This window comes from Bombus flavifrons, chromosome 6 (assembly GCF_040668555.2).
Source record: "Bombus flavifrons isolate JBK064 chromosome 6, iyBomFlav1_principal, whole genome shotgun sequence".
Classification (NCBI taxonomy): domain Eukaryota; kingdom Metazoa; phylum Arthropoda; class Insecta; order Hymenoptera; family Apidae; genus Bombus; species Bombus flavifrons.
In genome coordinates, this window is record NC_138447.1 from 6182628 (window position 1) to 6206077 (window position 23450).

At 36.9% G+C, this 23450-nt stretch overlaps 4 protein-coding genes across 7 annotated transcripts in view; 2 read left to right on the forward strand and 2 right to left on the reverse strand.

Annotated features, from left to right (window-relative positions):
- The first annotated feature begins 3504 nt into the window (after positions 1-3504).
- Positions 3505-4885, forward strand: LOC138180551 (dTTP/UTP pyrophosphatase). The gene is made up of 4 exons (XM_069114527.1): positions 3505-3885; positions 4133-4374; positions 4452-4598; positions 4680-4885. Exons 1-4 carry the CDS (start codon positions 3796-3798, stop codon positions 4816-4818), a joined length of 618 nt encoding a protein of 205 aa, XP_068970628.1. The 5' UTR covers positions 3505-3795; the 3' UTR covers positions 4819-4885.
- Positions 4886-5304: 419 nt separating this feature from the next.
- Fis1 (Mitochondrial fission 1 protein) lies at positions 5305-7934 on the forward strand. Its single transcript, XM_069114528.1, has 4 exons — positions 5305-5553; positions 6009-6218; positions 6299-6404; positions 7190-7934. The coding sequence occupies exons 1-4, from the start codon at positions 5509-5511 to the stop codon at positions 7279-7281; spliced, it is 453 nt and encodes a 150-aa protein (XP_068970629.1). The 5' UTR covers positions 5305-5508; the 3' UTR covers positions 7282-7934.
- An 8858-nt stretch (positions 7935-16792) lies between these two features.
- LOC138181093 (uncharacterized) lies at positions 16793-18418 on the reverse strand. Its single transcript, XM_069115650.1, has one exon. It carries the CDS (start codon positions 18416-18418, stop codon positions 17900-17902), a length of 519 nt encoding a protein of 172 aa, XP_068971751.1. The 3' UTR covers positions 16793-17899.
- Positions 18419-18529: 111 nt separating this feature from the next.
- The window catches only part of LOC138181091 (leucine-rich repeats and immunoglobulin-like domains protein 1), a 282141-nt gene continuing 277220 nt past the window's right edge, over positions 18530-23450 (reverse strand). For all 4 annotated transcript variants that reach the window (XM_069115645.1, XM_069115644.1, XM_069115646.1 and 1 more), the window contains one exon: positions 18530-20203. In XM_069115645.1, coding sequence (XP_068971746.1) covers positions 18530-20203 — 1674 coding nt within the window. The remainder of the gene's footprint in view (positions 20204-23450) is intronic.

Genomic DNA, 23450 nt, shown 5'->3' on the forward strand with positions numbered 1-23450 from the left:
TGTCATAATGCGCGTCCTTTGAAGCCACTTTTCGAGTTGCGTAATCACATTTAATAACGACAGCCTGGCGATTACCGCTGCATCTTGACTCACCAGCCACGATTTTACCTGATTTTACCATACGACGCCTTAAGGCTTAAGGGATGTCGGGAAGGTGAATCTTTACTGCTTCAACGTCGAATTAAATAATCATAAATTGCTACGAAAAAGCACGTTTCAGAATGTGCTGACCGATGTCAGTAACTCATAGACAGGATGAGCAGTAAGCGAATTCGTAGTAACGATTAAACAAACGAACAATTAATGAAACGAGCAATGAAATTTTTGAGAATCACCTTTTTAGGTAATAACGAGATTTTTGTACAATTATTTTGAAAAAAGTTAATTTTGCTTCAATAAAATTATCTTTTTCCACGATTGAACTAGTATCATCAGCGAAGTTTTACAAGTGACAAGGTATAAATTAGCAATGCTGATAAATTTGCTTATATAATAGTAACTTTCGTAATAAAATATGTGAAATTCTACGAATGAATTTTACGAATTGCAAGTTGATTGTCGACGTAAAATTGCCGTACAATCGACGATAGAATGGCGATCGATAGAAGAAAAAATTAACAATTTTAGAGATAAAACTTTTAATAACTCTGGTCTAAGCGTGGGACGGTGTCTAAATATGAAGAGATAAAACGAGAGGAGAAGAACAGCAATAAAACCAACACAAGTTGTTGCAAATTTGTATCAATAGAATTCGTTATTTGTATTCGATAACGCTCCAAACTCGATATATAATATTGTTATGTAATGTCCAATACAGAAATGCGGTGCAGCATGGTGATAATTAATTACTCAAACGATTTTTACGATATCCACGCAATGTTTCATCATACGCGTGGAAATAGAGGTTGACCTATACCAGTAATTTCACTTATTAGCTAATTCACTAATTTCACCACATTTAGTATACGACTTCGCAAATCCGCCAAACTGGACGAGCCAGAACATCTCACTTTCTTTTCCAATTGTCGGCTCAAGGATTGCATACCACATACTTATGATGCAATTCTTGTCATCGTTTCATAGTTTTTAACCAAAATTGTCTTATTTAACTTAATTTTCCTATTAACCTTGATTATATGGTAAGGAACAACTTCAGGATACGGATGAGGCAAATTCAGACTCGGCAAAGATAAGAAGGATATGTAAAGTTAGTGAAAGTACGAGAAGACGCTTCGTGCTTATTAACGTAATTTATTTCTCCGTGGGACCGAGAATACTTTCATAATTTTTAATTTTCATAATATCTTACGATCATTGGTCATTCATTGGAAGTTCCAATATTCAGAAAATAAATATATGAAAAACGAAAAAAAGAAAGCGACATGTACCTATCATATTTTCATGTTCCTTTCTCCTTCTCTTTTAATATACATATATTTGGTTGTATTGCAGTATATTAGTATCATATGATATATATTAGTATAATATTTAGTTTACAGAAAACGAGATCCTATATCTTATTGTTACGCGTTTCCTTAACTAAAAGTAATAAAGAACAAAAGGATTCTAAAGCTTCTTCGTTTTATTCCTTTTTTTCAAAGATTCACCTCAGATTTGATTATTAGGAGCTACATTAGCAGAATTATACTACATTATACTAAGTTTCACTGTTCTTACAAAAATTGCAACAAATTTCCTCTTACTGAAGAATGTTCCCCGCTCTCCTAGGATCTTTGTTTCCATTTACAATTCCGTAAAGAGGCAAACGTATGAAGTAACAATAGCGTACATCATCTACGTTTATCTTGGCATTCTGTCTATGAATACTCTTTAATAACTGGTTTTTAATATCCTGCTCGTCATAGTCTTTGATTATGTAGATCTTTAGATAACCAATGTTGTTTTCATGAAATCATCTTCGAGAATTCCGGGTAATTTGCATCTTCAGCTGCAATCAATACGTTTCCGCAGATTTCAATTTCTTTGAAATTATAGTAGTCTTTATGCAAAGAAAGTACATATTTTAATCGGTTCGAATCTTTTCCGTAAATTAAATATAACTATATAACTGAAAGTTTCTTAATGACTACAAATTCAACAGCAATATGATTCCAGACAGAATTAAGTACGCAAGTAATTCATTCACAATGAACTCAATTTTATGATATTATCTCAAGTACGGTCAATCAAATATCACCATGAAATGTCTGTTGTACAATAAAAATCATAATGAAATAAAATAGCACAACAGATAAGCATCACAGATGCTGCTAGAAGTAAGGCTAATTATAAGAATCGTGACAACCACCCCCCTCCCCACACCACTCAAGAAATCGTTTTGAATTAATTAATGTAACTGTTAAGATCGTTGCACCGTCGAAACAATGCGAAGTATGGCGAAAAAATGCCACGAAATCTTTGTTCAGTTGGAAGGCTACGGCGTAAAGATGGGTCAACCTTTCGCCTTGCGATTATGTAAGACCTCGGACTGACTGACCTTTAGGTTCGTTCATGGCATGCGGCATTTACGTAATTTACCGATTACGATGTATTAGAATCTTCTGTGTCTAGAAAATAGTTCTCCTTCCCGCTCTAATATTTTTAAGCTGCGCTATATATTCACCCTATTCCCCTTTTACTTACCCTTTACGCTTTTAATCATCTTCTCTTTTGTCATCCACGTTCAATTACCATCCCAACTTCTAGATGATTCCATTAAAACACGTAGGCTTAACACTACGTGTACTCGATGTTAGTTTTAAAAAATTCCATCTATTTTTTATGACAGGATATTTGATTTACAAATTAAAATACATTTTATGATAGCAAGTAATAAAAAGGTATAGTAAGGTATAAGACTAAGTTTGAACGATATGAATCGTCCGCTTATCCTCCACTTCGCTTTCTCGTAACAGCCGTTAATGAATATCACGAGTGCGTGTTGCCATGCCCGTCGTTTTTACGCACTTTTAGTCGATTTTGATTTCATCGACCTGACAAAACGGTTACACGATATCTTGTTATATGTCACCTCGTTTGTATTTCTGAAATTGTTTTAATGCAACCGACGATATCTCCTAGAAGTTCAACATTTTGTGTACTTTTATTTATTTATGTAGATATATGTTTAATTAAACATATGTTCCTTCAATTATGACTGACTAAATTTCAAATTTGCAATTGAAATATAATTTTTTATAAACATAGACTACTTAGTAACAAACAAAATATTTTTATTTTTCTATGAATACTATAAATGAATATATATATATAAATACTACTAAACCAAACTTAGATAAGTGAAAGACGTAATCTTTACAATCATATTAAAATAGATAAAGAAATAAAGATCTTAAAGTCGAAAATTAAATCTGATTTGTTACAGTGAAAAATAAAATGTTCCTTTCAACTCAAAATGCCAAATAGTTTTCTATGGAGTATTAAATTCGTTAGCAGAAAACTTCATAACTAGCGACATCTGGAAACATTGTATTTATCTTATCATGTAACAATAATGTGACAGCATTGACTAATTGTAAGGACAGTTCTGTACGTCTGTAATCTGTGAGTTGTACCTCGTCGATTGACCCATACAATGATAAGTCTATGTATTCTGTATTCTGTACCTTATGAGTGGTTATATAACCATGTTGATTGAATAATAAATTAATTTGTATTCTTAAAAATGATAAAAAGATATAGATAGAAAGATTACATAGGAAACTTTAATATTGAACTTTTGCAAGACTTTATTCCTAAAGCTACTTCATTAATGCAATCTGAAAAGAAAAAATAATGTTTGAACAAGTAGTGCAAGTTTTGACAGCAGGTAGAGTTGTATTAGCCAGTGGATCTCCTAGACGATATGAAATAATGAAGCAATTGGTAACTTCTTTATAACATTCATAAACACAGTTACTATAATATCAGGAAATATTTATGTATTATTGTAACCTTAGTAAATAACATAATAACCTATTTAAAAAAGCAAACTTTACATAAGTCTAATTTGTCATAAGCCTTAATATACATATAATTAAAGTAATATTACTAATTTGCGACAGTACTATAACTATACTAATATAACTATACTAGTACTGTAGTACATGAATATATCTATTTTGTATGTTAGGGTATAAATATAGAAGTAGTATCATCTACGTATGATGAAAATTTAGATAGATCAGCATATAAAAATTCTGGTGACTATGTACAAGACTTGGCAAAATATAAAGTGCAAGAAGTATATGATAGATTAAAGGAAGATGTGATGCCACCTTCCTTAATAATTGGTGCAGATACTTTGGTTACAATGGGTGATGTCATTTATGGTAAACCAAAGAATAACTTACATGCATTTGAGATGTTATCAAGGTAAAATATAACTATATATTACTTTACACATAAGTAATATTAACGTCAACTTAATTTAAGTAAAAATATGATTTTAGTTTAGCAAATAAGGAACACATAGTTTATACCGGAGTATGTTTAAAAACGCCAAAGAAAGAAGTAAATTTTTATGAATCTACAAAAGTAAAATTTGGTGACATATCGGAAGAACAGATATGGGCATATATAAAATCAGGGGAACCACTGTGAGTAAAATATTTCATCTTTTTGTAAATGTTATAATCTTAATAATGTGAAAATATTGCTAATTGTTTCTTTTTTTGCAGAGATAAAGCTGGAGGTTATGGCGTACAAGGTCTTGGCGGTTGTTTAATTGAAAAAATAGATGGTGATTTTTATACAGTAATGGGCTTGCCATTGTATTCATTGACAAAACGATTAAACGAAATGTTTGGTAATAACTAACATGAAAAAATACATATTGTTAATGAACTTCGAGTAATTGATTTCATAATAAATGTTTGAAAAACAGGATAGCTTGTGCTATTTGTATCTCCTTTCGCTCAGTCTCCCATTTTCTTATTTATATTAATTTTAACACAAAATATACATTAGGATTTTATCTGCGGCAGCAGCGTATATTTCTTTTTATATCATTTTTTATTTTTTACATGAAACATTTTTTACTTATGAAAAATAGATTAATTTATTTATTTTTAAATCAATTGTTAATATTTTTGAGTTACCACCACAGCGCATGATTAAACGAACTTTTTCTTTCCTTTATTTTAAGATTAAACATATACTTATTGTGTTAAGCGAAAAGTTGTATTTTTTAATCTAGAGACGTTTGGTTTAGTTTGGCACTGCCAACATCTTAAAATCAAAATGATTTTGTTAAAAGAACAAAGTCCAATATACATGTACATCTTTATGGTTGTTTAAACCATACATATAATGGCGCCTTGCTATTCTTACCAATAAGTAGTGACTGTAAGTGGAAGCGCATATGTGCACTTGCTTGTTTCTTTGTCTTTGACAGCTCAATTGCCGGACCGAAGTTGGTAGTTTTGTAATGAGTTCTTTGCTTTTAAGGTAGAATTTAGAACAGGATAAATTGTTTTTCGTAGTTTTCTTGCGGATTTGTATTAGAAGATGGAGGACGTTCTTGAAGAGGTTGTTTCTTCTGATGATTTAAAGGTACATTCTTTTAATAAAGAATACACAAAAACCATTCTTACTTGTCGACTCCTTAATGTTTCAATCACATATTTTAAATATATAATAAGTAATATAATAATATATAATTAATGTGTGTAGTATGAAATATTTTTAAATATTTGATTATTAAATTTGGAAATAAAGTTTTCATTTGCTTATACTGTAAAATAACACTGAATGTGTCTATATAGTAATAAAGGTTATGCGATTTCTATTCATTTTTCTTTTGATATAAAATTATGGTGGGCTTTCTAAGGAATTTTGCAATTATATTTAATACATAATGTTTTTGTACGAAGCTTGTAATAAGTCTATATATTAAGCTCTAATAGAAATAAAATGACAACATTATTTATTGGTTACTCATACTTCAGAGATACACAAAAGTATTTCATCATAAACCGAGAGATTAAAAAATGATTTGTCTGTTTCAGAAATTTGAACGTATATATAACGAACAATTACGTTCATCTGTTATAACACAAAAAGCACAATTTGAATATGCTTGGTGTCTTGTTAGAAGCAAATATCCTGCAGACATCAGAAAGGGAATAATGTTATTGGAAGATTTATATTGCAATCATAACGATAGTGAGAAACGAGATTGTCTCTATTATTTAGCTATTGGGAATGCTAGAATAAAGGTATGGACTTTTACTAGCCTGCTGAAATTTTTCAAAATAAACAGCACTGTTCAATTAGTATTTATTTATTTTCTTTATAGGAATACACGAAAGCTTTAGCATATGTCAGATCGTTTCTTCAGGTTGAACCTGGAAATCAACAAGTACAACATCTGGAAACATTGATCAAGAAAAAAATGGAAAAAGGTTTCTTTTTTATAAATTATTATTGCTTTAGACAGATAAAGTTTGTTATTCGTTTGATGCTTCGTCGTCAGTTTGATGTTTTTACAGTCAGCATGTAGTATAAATCAATCATTTTATCTTTATTTTTTTACAATAGTAATACTTTCATGGGTTAGTAGTTATTACATTCCCTTTAGTCAAAGTTAACTGATATTAATTTCATTTAATATCTTATACCTCTAAATAACTTAGATGTTATATCATGAATGAATCAAGAAGTCTGCACATTACGAACATGATAATTTCATTATGTTCTCTATACTAGGAAAGTACAAATGCTCTGTACTTGTGTATATATGTATACATGTTTGTATTAAATGATATAGAAATTGCATTTTGCATATCTTTGATCTGAATTATTTTAATGAAATGAATAAAGAATGGACTTGCGTACTTCTAAAATGATAGCAGTATTTATCACGTAGGTCTTAATACAATTTTATTAGGAGTATTCATTTCACACTGTTGACCTTATTAATATAATTATACTAGAAATTCTTCTTCGTGTTAATACTAGAAAATTGTGTTTTCTACTCTTTCTGTGTGTATATTTTACATGTTTAATAAAAGTAGTATTATATATGACATTTTTTCAATACCTTTACAGTATTCAACTTGTGTTTGTTTCATATACTTTAATTCTAGTTACAAGCATATCTTTTTCTTTATGGCATTTTGTAATATAAATGAAGCAAAAAAGACAAAAATGTTAATTTTTTAATTATTACGAGGATTTTTTTTTACAGAGGGTCTGTACGGTATGGCCATTGCAGGAGGGGTTATTATCGGTATTGCAAGTATTCTCGGCCTCAGCTTTGCTATGGTCAAAAGAAACTAATTTATTCACGTGAAAAAGCTTATGACTATTGTGTGATATGAAATAGTTACTTTGTATAATGTGTTATATACAATTTGTTAATTAATATCACCAAAGATTTTATTTAAAAAAAAGAGACAGGACAATAGAAATAGTCTTGTGTTCAAATTAAGTAAACTGTAATGCGATTCATAATGTAGAATGTCAAATTTATTTTTACAGAAAAACAAATAATACGTCATATAAGCAATACACAGTAATAAATATATATGTGTATTATTTTTTAGATTTTCGTAAACTCAATTACACTCTCTCATGTATCATAAAATCATATGTATCCTCTTTTTAGATTGTCAAAAATAATTTTTTAATAATATATACGTTAATTTATAAAAGAAAGACATTCCGAATGTTTCGTGTTTTGTTCTGTGTTTAGTTGTTTATAAATAAGATATATATATATATATATATATATATATATATATATATATATGTATCAATGATTTAAAGTTTTGTTTAATTTAAATCCACGTACGTCAAAAAAATATATTTATGCCGAAACCGCAGTGCAGATAAACATAGCTTTTGTATATAAAAATAAAAGTATTGTATTGTCTTATTTATGTGTATTGTTACTTAAATCTTTGATGAAATAAATATATTACGTCTATATTACATCTTATGTTCACTGATCTATATTCCATAACTATGCCCAATGACTACATTATGCCTTAAATATTTAAATAAATATTGTATTATTTGTATGATACGATCAACATATTCTCACACATGAGACACATCACAAACTATATGCCAATTTTTCTACAATATATGTTTGTTAATAAATTTAATAGGTTTAAAACGGATCAATCTAACATTTTAACGATCTCATTTTATTAATCCGATGTGTGGAGCGAGTATATTTGAGAAAATATATAAAATAGGGGAATAGATATCGAAAAGAAAATTATACGGATTGTCTTTTTATATGTAGATTTATTGATTACTTCTTAATATCCGTTGATAAAGTTGTTTATGTACAAAATAACGCTGAGATATTCCTATAATATTATTATATTTAGTGACCTATGTTATGGCCCAGGGACTCGCTAAAACCACTTTCTCCCCGTTTGGTTTTACGAGTTTACACGTTCGCTTAATTTTTACGCCAAAATACGGAGCGCCGCTACTATTTTTCTCGAGCACCGTCGTGTTTCCCTCGGCCTCCTCTTTATTTTGTCTTTTCACGACACATATTTACATGTTTGACGGTGTTGAGTCGCGGCAAAAGCGGCGAAGAGGAAGCTGGTGGAACCGGGACTGCACTCACGTTTTTATTATATACTTTAATAAAGATTCAATAAGTAGGAGAAAATTGTATCGTATAGGCGATGAATAATTTTTATACGTACTATTTTCGGTAGTGTATTTACATACGGGGTGGAGAGGGCTCTGACTGCCGCCCACGGTAGCGAAAAATATGTATATGTATGCAAATAATATTTTGCGCGACATGATATAATTTTTCTTTGGTACGTTCGAAAAGAAATATTAAATTTGGTAATTTTTTGTAAAAGTAAATACATAAATAGTGAAAAAATTAGGTGGCAGTGTGAACGATCGAAGCGACCAGTTGGCTGTGAAAAAGAGAATGTACGTATAAAGTTTGAAGTGCTATCCGTGGGTTACATCAGTGGTCCTCCAAAAAGGTGATCTTCTTCAGTGAGTTTCGCGATGACGAAGCCGCAGAAGACGATCTCCATTTTTCGAGAATCCAGATTGCCTCGATATTACTTAGCATAGGAATTAATTATTCAAGTAGAATTAGCAGCTTGAAAATACTTTAAGCAGTTTTTTTTAAAGGATGCATATTGCTTTCTCAATAAGGCTCCGCTATGCTTTACACGAATGTACAGTGTGTCCGCGTGCATGTTAGATTTCGTTTGCCGGCTGATCCTCTAACGCGTTTCCTCGCTCCTTCCTTCCCATGTTGACAGTTTCGTGAAGCCTCGCGAGTCCTTTAGTCTTTTCTGTTTGAAATTGGAAACGATTCAGAGTGCACGTGGTCGAAGAATTGGGATGGACATCGAAGTCAGCCGCTACTGCATAGATAGAAACTAGCGAGAGTTCTTACTTGTTCCAGTGTATTATATCTTCCTTTAATTCTATTAATTGCGGTTTTAATGATAATACCATCTTCGTGTATAAAAAGTATTTACGAATGTTTATACGAAAATGTACTTGAAGAAATCTTGCTAAATATAGTCAAAATTTATCAATTTACGTATTAAAAAAAAAAGAGAAGAAAGAAAAAAGAATTTGGTATCTGGTGGAAATATTGTCACCGATCGTGATTTTTAAAAGATGGTCGATATAAAATACATTGATATAATCCTGTCTTACGATTTTTTAAAAGCTACTTAAGTCAACTTTAGCTATTCGCTGTTTCAACACCATGTTAGATATAAAATATGGATAAATTATCATCAAATTATAGTTGAAAGTATATTCTGTTTCAAATATTATATAATCTGCGTTTGTTGAATCGGAATCATAATGCGTACGATAGTTAAAGAAACTTGGGAACCAGTCAGAACTCCGGCTTGTCTCTCGTACGCGAAAGGAACGTGAATAAATCGTGTGCATAGATACGAGTTTACGCGCCATTCAACTTAGCACGATAGTATCGAATAGATCGTATGTTATAAACATAAATGGATCTCGTACAAGTAAAACGATAGGCCTTACAAACTATCGGCATTAAATTTTGTACAATAATTTAATATTTGTGAGATGATTAACTTACTCGATCTTGCTCTTTACACCACTCTCGCCGAATCGTCGTTTATTCGTCTTTATTTTTCAACACGTGTCGATTGACTAGCAACACGATACGATACGACGCAATTCGTTTACGTAATTATTTCTTCTTTCTGCTTAACACGACAGCCATATCCTAAAATATACAATTTTCTTTGCCCATTTTTTTTTTTTCTTTTTTATCATGATAGAGCAATACTCTGTTTTTCTACATATTTCCCCGTCTATCTACGACATTTGACCCGACATTTACAATATATTTAATTACAATCGGACATTCTACTTAGGGTTCTTTCAATGCATTCGCAGATTCGATCGTGGAAAACACAGGTCAACAGTGTCAAGGAATGAAATTCAGACATCGATTCCCTGTGTTTTCTTACATTCGCTCTCAAGGCGTCACACCTTTGCGCTTAAAAAATAAGATCTGATATATTTAATGCTGGCTTACCACTACATTAATTTTTGAGTTACTTGAATTCGATCCCGACCATTCCGTCGGAATACATTGGATAGGATATCAGCAGTTTCTCCCTTATACAGAACAGACGTTAGGGACGTTTTGCGAACACGTTTCGTCATTTCTTCCACGCCTGTTACGCGATCTCTGCGAAGAAATTTCACGAATTTATGAGCGAATTTTTACTACATTTTCGATAACGGAGACGATCGATAAGATTCACATTCGCGATTCTATACGTTTCACACGACATATCGCGCTCAAACGAATTTCAGTACGTGGATAAATGTTAGATAATAATGCGCTCAACATATAGAAAAGAACGTTCGAGATAAATATTATTTCGCCAACGTGATGTAGACATATATATCCGATATTAGGTATAAAGGGAAAATGATTACGAATCAGGTAAAAAACAACGGTTTAACACGCTCACGGATCATGTCTCGGATTCAAATCGGCATAGAGTTCTTCACAATGCGTATGCAAAATTTTGTACGAAAGGAAGATATAATTTTACGACGTAAGATTATAATTTGGCGAACAGTGGCATCGACAATGGAAATTGATCAACGGTGAACGTGTTCATGCCGATTTCTCGATATGATACTCTTTTACCGGTGTTAGCGAACTTCAGCCACTGAAAAGCTACGCGCGATAAGATTTGTGCGAGTATTTTGGAAAGCGTCCAACTTACGAAACTAGATGCATCGTTACTCACGGTTGATCGCTTTTATATGGATCTAACGGGTATGACGATCCATTTGACGGTTCGAACGCCAATCACCTTCGATTTGCGGTTTTTCGTATTTAATCTCTTGATTTCTCAGACGAGAATCGACAATGAATAACGAGAAACAGTCGACTCTCGAGATTCTGTTTACGTTCGAATGACAATGGCGATTCGATTTCGCGTTAAAATCATTTCTAAAATGCCGCGGAACGATGATTCTTATGAACACAGAGGGTGTCGGATATTCCGGTTAAGTGGCAGTACAGTGATGATACAAAATTGAAAGCGAACGGAGCAAAACGATATAACTTGCAGTTTTTCATGTAAACTTCATTTATCTTTATTGTTGCTTCAACTAAAAATGCTATTTTCCCGTTAGGATATAATGGAAGAAAATTTTTGTAAAATCTTAAATATCAAAGGCTTTTGCCTCGAGATAAATTTTATATCTACTTTTGTGTGTGCACGTGTAAAGGCGATCTGTACTCGATTGGCACGGATTCCAGATTAAGTACGAAAATTAAAATACGAACGTTTCTACAAAAAGAAAAGAAAGTTTCTTAAAGTACGCATGTCCGCATAATTGATGCTTATGAATATTTTATTACAGATATTAGGTTGCTTCGTAAAATATATCGCAACTTTGATTACTTATTCCGTTCTCAATTATCTCTTAACCACTTGTTGAAAACACGTCTTGACACGCTACATCGAGGTTTTGTATACGCATATCTTTTTCTTTTATATTTCTATTGTCCGTTCCGTCTTAATAAAATAAAGTTTTAAGATGTTTAATATTTTCGGAGACACATTAGCATTTAATTGCTGATTTATAACAGCGAACAACTGATCATAACGCTTCTCGAGACATCGATCGAACGTATTTTTGAAGAAATAGTCGAAATTTTAGTAATTACGTTGGAGATTTAAATGGTTACGTTAAAAGAAATATATATTGCAACATAAAAATACCAATTTATTATAAGATAAAAAATTTTTAATTAGAATAAATAGATTAGTAGGTAAAAAAATATAGAATAGTACGAAAGACTCATAATCTACGAAACGTATGTTTCAAATACGTTGGTAAATTGCAATGGCACTCGATTTCTAGTATCATATTTAAATTTATAATTTAAAGGATCACGCAAGAGAATCGAAGCCGATTAGTTTGATAAATGTTTGTTTTAGCATAATAGAACGAAGTATATGATATATACGTTCGTTTTACAAAATACAAAATTTAATATAACCGTTGTTTAATCTCGACTATTCGAGAATATAAAATTATCGCCTGATAATTTAATTCGTGTGTTTAATTCAATTGTCTTCGGTTGTAGAAGCGAAACGTTTGCAATTTTAGATTATTAGTTAAACGAAATCTATGGGATAACTTTTTGAATTGCTTAATCATTTTTACCATTTTATCGCAAGTTAAAGCAAATGGATACCGATCGCGATTAAACGAAATATGAAACCTTATCAGGTACTCATATCGGTGAGCAATTTTTTCTCTCTCGTGTACAGAATTGGGAATCCTTTAACAGTCATCGATTTAACGTTCCCAACAAACAAAATGTAAAATACTACGTACACGCGTGTTAATCCATTTTCGAGTTAATTAATGTTTTTCACTGACGTTTATGAATGAAAACTTTCCCAAACACGATAGTGCGATCGAAACGGATGGGTCAGACTGACATGTACCGGATAGATACTGAATTTTTAAAAGCTACTTGTTGCGAATACAGATACTATACTGACATATTCTGTCGGACAAAGTTTGTTCAATTCTGAATGAAGCGTTGAATGCTGAACTGTTTGAATTGCTCTTTGCATTTACCAGCATCGACGCAACTGATCGTACCGCGCGCCTATCGCTGTATTATCACTATCCGATTACGGATCTTCGACGAATGTTCGATGATTCCTAAAACGAAATTATTAAATATCGTCGATTTAAAGTGACACGCCCGAAGAAGCAAAGTTCTTTCAAAATGTCCGTTTGAAGTAAAAAATCTTAAATAGGCAGTTTGCACGCGCGTTTTCCCGCATGAAAACGAGCGATTAGGAAACGCGCACAGGACTTTCTCGTTCTTCTTCGAAACAATAGCTGGCGAATGGCTGCTCGAAACCTATTCCGGAATCGAAGCTCGTTCAAAGGCCTGAACTGGAATTTAGCTTCTCCACGGTTGGGATCCGCGCGCGAGAGCCGATTCAAGGTGCAGTCACCTTTCTCGACCGGGGTGACCGTGGAATTCCACAGGGTACACTCGGCCGGAAAAATAATCTCGTCGCGCGAGCTTCTCATCTTTTCCAACCGACCTCCGCCGAGTTGCGGCGCGATACACATGCGTAAGACCGAGTACAATGTGCAATCAACTAGACCAGCTAAACCAGCTAAATATATCTTTTGTACGATTTCTATGTTCTTTCACGCTACCGATGTTATTATAACGAGATTTTAAGCAATTTCACTCTCAACGATCCCGTCTATCGGTTGTAAATGTCAGTATAGCGTCTTTGCGTTCTATAACGTAAAATTCATTCATTGCATGTATCTTATCATAAATTTGCCTTTCTGTGTTTTCGTAAGAGACGAAATGTGTTTTTTAACGTCAGAAACTGAAATTGTTGACACGAATTATTAATTTTAGTATACGAGCGTCGACTAAAAAGTTTGCTCGCTTACTTTAGAGAGCATTATATATATATAGTTATCGATTATTATTTCAAAGTTGGCATTTCTTTTCCGTTTTATATCCTGAATAGGAAAAAGTTTGCGTAGACTCGAACTGGATAAAGAATGTCTCGAGTATCGTGTCACCAACGAGAATGCTTAACGTTGTTGGTTGGCCGATCGAAAGAGAGATATCGTTCGTGCTGTTTGAAACAGGATTTTGATGGTATCGAGGGACGAATTTAAGACGTCTCTCAGTCACGGAACGTCGGTTACTTTCGATAACGAGCCGAGCTATGGATCGTGGTTTTTCTCGTCGAAAGTTTGACTTTAGAAATTAGAACGACGTTTCTGACAACGTTCGATCGAATACCGATAAGCTGTTTTTATCGTATTGTAGTCACGTAATTGCAGTCGCGTAATTAGCAAACGGCGAGACAGCGACAAACCCGAGACGAGGAAATACCAGTAAACTGAGTTATCCGAGTGATACTCTGTACTTGACGAAGATACGCTGTATTCCGACCGCGTGAAAAATGCATATACACCTGTTACAACCAAAGGAAATCTTTACGAGTAATGTTATTTACAATCTCGAGATATAATATCGTAGATATTCTCTTATACGCGAGTTTGATTCTAAAAACCAGCGGACGAACGAACGTGTCCGAAAAGAAATCGAGAGCTATTCGAATATCGTTAGCTTACGATCGTTTTTCAATGCCTGTGGCTCTGTCTCACCGCGGTCTATCATTGTTCACGATATTCCGTATCTACACGGAACCAATAATTTTGCATCGAGATACCGAACACCCTACACCTTTAATGTCCACCTATGTCCCAGTGGGATAAAAACGACCGCCAGCTATTCTGAAATGTACACGGTTCTGAATAACAACGGAAAAGTCTGCTCGAGTTTCGATCGCTATCGAGTTGGCGGTGAAACGATCGTGGTTAAAGTACGAGTACACGTAAATCGTAAAATACGTTTCAATACGTTGATAAGTTTTTGCTTCTAGTCGGTTAACAGCTGGCCGGGCGACCAGAATCGTGTATAGGTATCGTGTCTTGCCAATCGATTTTCACGACGGCTACAGCATTGCACGACAACCGAAATTTCTAGCTTTATCGTAAAATTCTATACACTCTGAGGTATTTCCTTGCCTTTTCCCTTTTTCCTCTGTTTTTCTGGTCGTCGCAGTGAAATAGTGAGTTTAAAAAGCAAAAGTTTAGCAGCCAGGGAAGCTTACAGGCTGTCGAGACACTTTGATTAGCGATACAGCAGCTTCGAACGGTAATCTTTATCGCAGGAATTTCGACGTTGGCAATGATATACGTATCCGCATCGACGAGACGCTACAAATTAATTCTTAAGTTTTAACGATCGAAGACTTGTACAGTTTGCTGAACTATGTCACGCGTCTACATATTCACGCTTCGTTTGGAAAATAAAATTCGCTCCATTAAAATATACTATATATAGTTACGATTCTACGTCGAACGAGAATACATCTCTTACGATACACATTTTACTCTCCACAAATGAAAGCGTCTTCTAATAGTTCGATTTGTTAATGCAGCCATTGTCCGATGCCAGAAAATCGAAGGATCTTTCGATGAACGTTCGACAGCATATGTGTAGCTTTAGCTATCAACTAGAACGTCGACTCGTTGTTGAATCGGAGCGAGGTTAAAAGGAATAAGCGAAATGTACGTTCTATCGAATGAAACGCATGGAAATTAACATAGAAATTTCTTCTGTTCTGCGGTTCAAACTTTTCTTTAGAAGTAGAGAATAGAATAATAACGGTAGTACGAGTCAAAGACACACGGACTTAAATAGAAAATTGTTTCAAGCGCTTGTTTTAAGTACAATTGGATGGCGATCCGAAAGAGCGTGAGACAGTGTTGTCGTCCTGAATAGTTGAAGCCTAAGTTCACGATCAAGTTCCAGTTTCACGAAAGTTCCTTCCGGTCCAAGAAAGTTCGTTATACATTTATGTTCCAGATTCGCGAAGGAGAATATTCCAGTCGAGCGATTATTCTCGGTAGTCAACTTCGTCCAAGTTACTTTCGATCTTGAAGGTTCCTTTGATTTCATCACGTAGGTTGTGAACTTGAGACCGTCCTTTGTTGTGATATTTCACGGTTTAGGTATAATTAAGCGGTGGACTTTTTATTATATCTCAAAGTACACGAGCACATGCAGCGGAGTTTCGTGCGAGCGTTCATTTATTACGAATCGTACTCAGAAAATAGGTGTTCTATTACAAATTCGTACATCTTTTCTTTGTACACGACTAAATTTAAAAAATATCTTTACAATAATTTACAAGGTTAATCAGCTCGACTCTTCTGGCAGAAAAAATGTACAAATCTCAAGGAAATGTAAAAAAGCAGTCGGTTCTTTCCTTAAATAATACAGAAAATACAAAGATAGATATAAAGTTATCTAAAACAACGCCAATAAATACGAAATATATGATACATACGTATAACGTATGATACCAGCCGGGCATATACGATACAACGAATGATCGAAACGCTTAGTAGAGCATTCCGAATACGACTCGGCGTCTTTCTTCTCAAGTTATTCGCTTTCTAAGGCGCTTGAAAATTCACCGCGATTCTCACCATGAGCGCGGTATGATTCCCGAAATGATTTCGTCGGATCGTTCGCGAGCGACAGCGACGAGAAGGGAGCGTAACCGACGAGTCTCGTTTCTTTGGATTTCGATTCCGTTGTTTCGCTCTACGAACTTTTCAGAATTACGTTTACAAACGAGGTGCTTTTACGGTTCGAACCGTACGGTTACGTTACGGTTTTACGGTTACGTTCGTCGAACGTCGTTCTCAGCAACTTCGTCTGGAACTTTCATCTTTCTTCAACCTTCTTCTCTTCTGCTTTCGCCTTTATTTCTTCGCGAAATATCTACAAAGTCATCGATGTGTCGAACATGCGATTTTCTTTCTGTTCAAGACGAAGACGACCGTTCTATAGTTGCGCGTAAAACCATTGCGGTAACGTACACTGAACTCGTCTTCCGTCGGTCTTTTCGACACAGTTCTTCACGGACGTTTCACACGCGCGCGTTTCAATCTGATCCATCTTGCTTCGTAGAGTCGGTTTCCTTTTACCGTGAAGTCCTTGGAGCGCTCTTAGAGTCACTGAACTATCGTGACGCGAACGTAACGTCCACGCCTAACGAAACATATCGATACCTTCTGATAATTCTCGATAGCCGGTCGGCCTTTCTTCCTATCGACCAATTTTCTTCGGCATCGTGACGTTTTCATTATCGACTCTCTCGTTTGATTCGCATGCGCGATTAATCCTCCTTTCTCTTCTTATTTCCATCGGATATACTCTTGTTCTTCGTATTCCTGACGCGAAGCATCGTTTCCGTTAAAATAACTCGCGTATCTTTCTATACGTTCCTTTCGGTTGTTCTTTTCAGCAAAAATTGGAGATTTCTCGTTGAGCCGTTACAACGACGCGGTACAATCGACGTTCAGAGAAACTGCATCGACCAAAACGTTGTAATTTGATTGAAATTGGTGTTGGCCGATCCCAGCGAAGACTGGCAGACAGGTGATTGGAATGTACCGGTATCGGTTAATTACTTGTCGATATTGTTCACCGATGTCCGTCGTAATCAGTCTTCGATTTGATTTAGTCGTGAGTTGGCCAATTCCATCGCGATTGCATCGATATCGTTCGCTGGCTAACGCTTCGATGCATCTTTGCCTCTTCGACCGTATCACGTGCGTGCGCGAAAATCGGACGGAGACGCGTAAACTGCGGTCTATTTGAATCTCGTTCACCCGCCAGGTAGTCTCTATTCGACGTTCGAATTCAGTCTTCGATTCAATTCGCTCGGCCTATCCGCGCTCTGGCCTTCTCCGAAACGAGTTCACCTTGTTCCCGTTTTCGTGCTGCGTATCTTTACGCTCGATAGGTTCCTATTTCGCCCATGTCCAGCCCGTCGCGTATCTCCATCTCCATCTGAAGATCTCGGTGCTTGTCGGACCGATGAGGGACGGATTGCAGGCCTACGTCCCGATCGCGACTCCTCTCGCGAGCCGACGATCTGTCTTTCTCGCGTGGGAAATGATGGAACTGATGAGTCGCGTGGCCGTTCATAGGCAGGGTAGGGTAGGAAGATTGGCTGCAGGACGATTGGTGTCTGGAAGGAAGGGGCGGAGGCGCACGATGGTGTCCGGGTATACCGTTTTGAAGCCTCGAGTCGTTCTGCGTTCTTTCCGAGGAGTTGTCGGTGTCGCGAGGTGGCAGATGGGGCGGTTGCGGCGTGCGGCGTAAAGAGTGATTGGAGTAATGTAACCTGGCGCCGGTCGACGAGCAATTATCGCCGGCGACACTCAATGGCGTGGAGCCGTCCTCTATAGTGGCGGCAGCACGGTGTCCGGACGTGCCGGAATTGGGCAGCGTTCCCGGACGGCGCATTTGACGCGCCGTCTCCCCGTCGATGTAGGTGAAGCCTTCAGCGAGAGTAGTGCTGCCATGGGGCAAGAACCAAACACCGCCGGTTCCAGGGCTCGCCGCCCGAAGTTCTAGCTACAGTTCCGTTACAGGTATAGGTTTAATACCCGCCGCTATCTGCGAATGCTGTTGCTGTTGTTGTTGTTGTTGCTGCTGTTGCAGCTGTTGCTGTTGAAGATGGTGATGATGATGATGAGAAGGGATCTGTTGCGACTGAGGTTGATGATGATGGTGGTGATGGTGGGTGGACGCGGATCTCACCATGTACTCGTCCTCGGAGAAAGTTTTTTGATACTCGTGTTCCTTGCGGGAAATGCCGCGATTCTTCCATTTGTAGTCTTTCAAGGCGTCCCTGACGTGTCTACGACATCTGTAGTAGAGGATCAGAGCCAAGCCGGTGAGCAAGGCAAGGCCAGCGACGCATAAAGTCGCCAACAATGCTTGTTTCCGGGGATCGGAGAAGGCGCAGCCTAGTTCGTCAGGTGTCATACCCTTGATGGGTTTCCCTTTTGATTCCGGAGGTTCCGCGCATAATACCGGACTAGAGTTTCTCGGGACGAGAACCTCGGCTAGCCAGAGCAAGCTACAATCGCAGACCAAGGGATTCTCGCTTAAATCCAGTCGACGCAGTTCGTTCCAGGCTACCAAAGACTCTGAGAAGCCGGTGAACGCGTTGTCACGTAGCATTAAATGCCTCAAGTTGGGTAAACCGGCCAGAGAACCGTCCTCCATTGTAGTCAACCGTTTGTTGCTGTTCAACACCAGGGTCTCTAAATTGGCGTTGTCCGAGAATGCTCCCCGTTCGACGGTGATTAGCAATTTCGCCGCGGATATATCCAGCTTCTTCAACTTGGATAGACCTTGAAAGGCTCCGGATCTCAGAGTCGTGAAGAAGTTTTGACCCAAGGTGAGTTCTTCGAGGCGAGGCAGAACCGCCAACTGTTTCGTCGGTACTTCTCGTAACTTGTTTCCATCCAGTTCCAACGTACGCAGAGCGTTTAAGCCTCGAAAAGCGCCGTCGCTGATGTTATCTAAACCAGCACCGGTAATATCCAGCACGGTCAACTGTTCCAATCCCTTGAACGCGTCATCCGGAAGCGACGAGAAGGCGTTCCAACCTATATGCAACTCAGCCAAGGCGTTCAACGGCGCGAGAGCTGGCGACGGGATGGTTCTCAACTGATTATCGTCCAGATGCAACACTCTCAGCGTACCCAATTTTTGAAAAGCTCCTGGCTCTACCTTCGATATGCGATTCTTTCCCAAGTCTAGTTCCTCCAACTTTGATAACGAGGCAAACAGACCGTTCTTCAGACTTTCCAAGTAGTTGTCCCGTAGATTCAGTACCGTCAGAGATTTCAGACCTTGAAACGTCTTCTCGGTCAACGCTGAGATCTTGTTGTGTCTGAGATGAAGCTCCACCAGTTGCTTTTGCGCGTCGAAACTCCCGTTGGGAATGGTAAACAGGTGATTGCTCGATAGATCGACGTTTTTCAGGTCCCCGTAGAATTGAAACGCCGCCGCGTCCACTATCTTTATCCGATTTTCTTTCAACACTATCCGCTGGATACTCGGGTTCAGTGCGATCGGTATGACGTCCAAATTCGCGCCTATACAGGATACCACGAGGTTGTCGTCGTCGCAGATGCAGCCGTTTGGACAGATCGCAGCCGTTCCGAGAGCGAACGTGACAGCCAGGACGAGCAGGTGCAACAGCGTAGCCGATACGGTCACACGGCAGCGTGGCGTCTGTGAACGATAAACAAGAAACTCTTTATTAAGTAGGTTCACTGACTACGGCTTATCGTCGAACGTGATTTAATTTAATTTATCGTCGAGTTTTCTACCAAGACTTGGTCAAACTATCGTAGACCTTCGATCGTCGACTACCGTGATCGACGCAAACGAGCAAAGTTATCTTTGCTTCGGCTTAAGTTTAGAAGATCAACTTCTATACGTTATGCCTTCCACTTATTCCTTCGTACGGAGTTATTCGTTTTTCGACTATACAGGTCAGCCTGTACATAATTACGAAGATCACGGATATTTTTGGATCCATCCAATCCTGTCGGAACTTGAAATCTATTTCGAAAGATTGGAAGTTTCTCAGAGAGGATAACGCGTGGTAGAAACGAATCCTAGAGAAGATTCGTGCGAAAAGCTAGGTGGGTTGGGTTCAACCGCGATGAACGTCCCGTGAAATTAGGCTCGCTGTTCTGCGTACGTATGTTAATCTGTACATGAAATGCGCGGAAAACACGAGAGGGCTTGCTTTTAACGGTGCTGTACGATTGCGACGTGTCAGCCGCATTTAAGGCTAAAAACGGGTGCGTCATTAGGAAAGGATTATACGCTCGCAATACCAAACTTACTTGCGAGGTCACCGCGGCACTCGACTCCATTACTCATTTCCCATTTCAGCCGTATCACGAGATTCAGCCGCCATTTAATAAATCGAGGTCCTCGAACGTGCTCTGATATTATTTATTCGAGCATTTCTGCATACTTGCTGGCAGCACGCACGTGTTTCGTGTGCAAATCTTTAGCGGCGTGTGTGCTGAATAAATCGACGGCACGCTCGCAGATGCCGAGTATGATTAGGCGACGTTGTAATTTCATGAAAATATCGCCGAGACTCTTAACCTAAGTGACCATATTCGACCTCTTTGTTATCGTTTCTAATCAAATGTAATATGCAAATGTCATCGCTTTTTGGTTTTTATTTAACGAGCCTTGCTAGCGTTATTCGATTGTTGGTTGGTGTCGGTTAAATTTGATCATAATTTTTATAAAAATAAAATATCATAAATTCGATTGATTTACCGGAATCGTGGGTCTACTATCCACATCTACCCTATCCCTATCTATCGTGGGCTCCGTGCGTAAATAAATCATGCAAATGCGTAAATAACGCAATACATTCTAACGAGATATAATTAACGAAAAATTTATCGCTGCTGATGACTTGTATTATTTCCAAGCACGTGATATACGTAACGATACGAACACACGTTTATCGCAATACGTATAATTTCCTTTCAATATTTTCAATTTAACACGGACCGAATTGCTTCTATTCGTGTATTATTTACTGTTCAGCAATCAGTCGACCGTATTCCATGATTCAACATGATTAAAATTAATACTATACTTGTAACTACAATTATAACATAAAGTAATATAATATCGGCAAAATGTATCATATTCGTAAACATTTCTAGGTGTTAAACAAAGAACATAAAAGAGATGGGAACATTTCGAAATAATTAATTTCAGTACTGTTTTCTGTGCTACGAGTTTTAAAAAAAAGCAGCGCAGTAGCAGCTGCGAGTCGAGAGCAACTCGTTAATTTAGAAACAGAGCTTCCCTCTTTCATTAAAAAAAAAAAAGTAAATGGAAAATAACGCTCTGGATTTATATTCATATAAATAGAGCGCTAAACGTATTGGCTCTCAAATTCGAAAGAAGCTCTTCGAACGGCTGACTTTTCGTATTCTGATGCGATCGAAAGTTGCACGGGATCGAACTCGCGAAACGGACACAAGTTTTGATTACTTTAAGACCGGTAGACAGCTTTCTCCCTTTGAGGTCAGCTGTATTCGAATGGGAAGGAAAACAGCACTTCGACGCTGCGGCAGGTCGATACAATTATAAACTCGACAACGAACAAGGGGGAAAAGAAATTATGCAGTGTGTATGGAAGAAACGAAAGCGTTTCGTATTCGTGGAAACTTCGGCCGACAGGTTGTTCGCCGTGGTGATTATTAGGAACGCCGCATTGCTCAAATTATACGTAGAGTTAACGACATCGCTGTCGCGTTAATCGCGCGAACGACGTGTTAATCAATCACAACGACAATAATAATAGCGACGTTTAATAGCGATAGGGGAGACGGGCTTTTATCGCGGTGAGAAACGAGCCAATAAAAATGTGACACCTGTTAAAACAGGATGAGAGCCTCCGCTAAAAGCGGCTTTGCAGTCTGACCTAATACGAATTATAATAGGGTTAGCCAGAGATAACGGTGCGGTTACTCGGTGTTGCGTGAGTTCACGAGCATATAATTACGATTGCGTTGAGATGCTAATGGCGTATTGTTTCAGTCACGGAAGCAACCGGCAATATTATCGCGGTATGTTTGGATAAATTATCTTGTGTTAATCCAAAGTCACGTACAGGGATGATTTGAATTTCGATTCAAGAATCATGTTTATCGATGATCGTACCAACGTGCACGTCGAAATATATTATTTCTACTGATATTTTATCGGCTAGTCGATCCATCGATCGACTATCGACTATCGAAAGTTGCGTCTTGGCAAAGTTAATAAAACTTGCTACAAAAAGAGAAGAAAATACGTAATGTTCGTTAACGCGTATGGATAGCGTATGGCAGGTTATATGCTACAAAACAACCTGTTATATAACATTGTTTTACTATGTGGGTAGATATATCGTAGCATAGATGTATTAGCTTAACAGATGTTTTGTTATTGTGGCTTATCGTGGCACGTGTTTGATCCTCGTTGTTGGTTGTATTAATGTAAAATCATATGGTTGAATGAGTCCGGTAAATTATTATGGATATCAGATGAGCAATTAATCAGAGTAAAAATAATAAGCGTGCACGAGGTTGTATGAACTTGCATTGGTCTTGTCACTGCTGGCAAACAACGGCAGCGATCGTTAATTCTGTTGCGTGAAATTACCATAAATGCGGTGCCGGAGTGTCATCGAGATTTTATCCGACTGTCACTGTTTTCTCACATAGAAATTTAATCGCACGTTACAAGTAATTTATCGTTTTCCAAGATTTATCGAACGCTTTCATTCCGAAGTTAATGAACAGAACGATAAAATTTGCAAGAGACTCGAGAAGTTTCTACTAACGTAAGCAATTATAAAAAACCAATCACACTACTTCTCTCGATAAGATGAATTTTACGAGTAGCGATATGATCTATACACTCTTAAAGATATCTCATTTTTTTATCA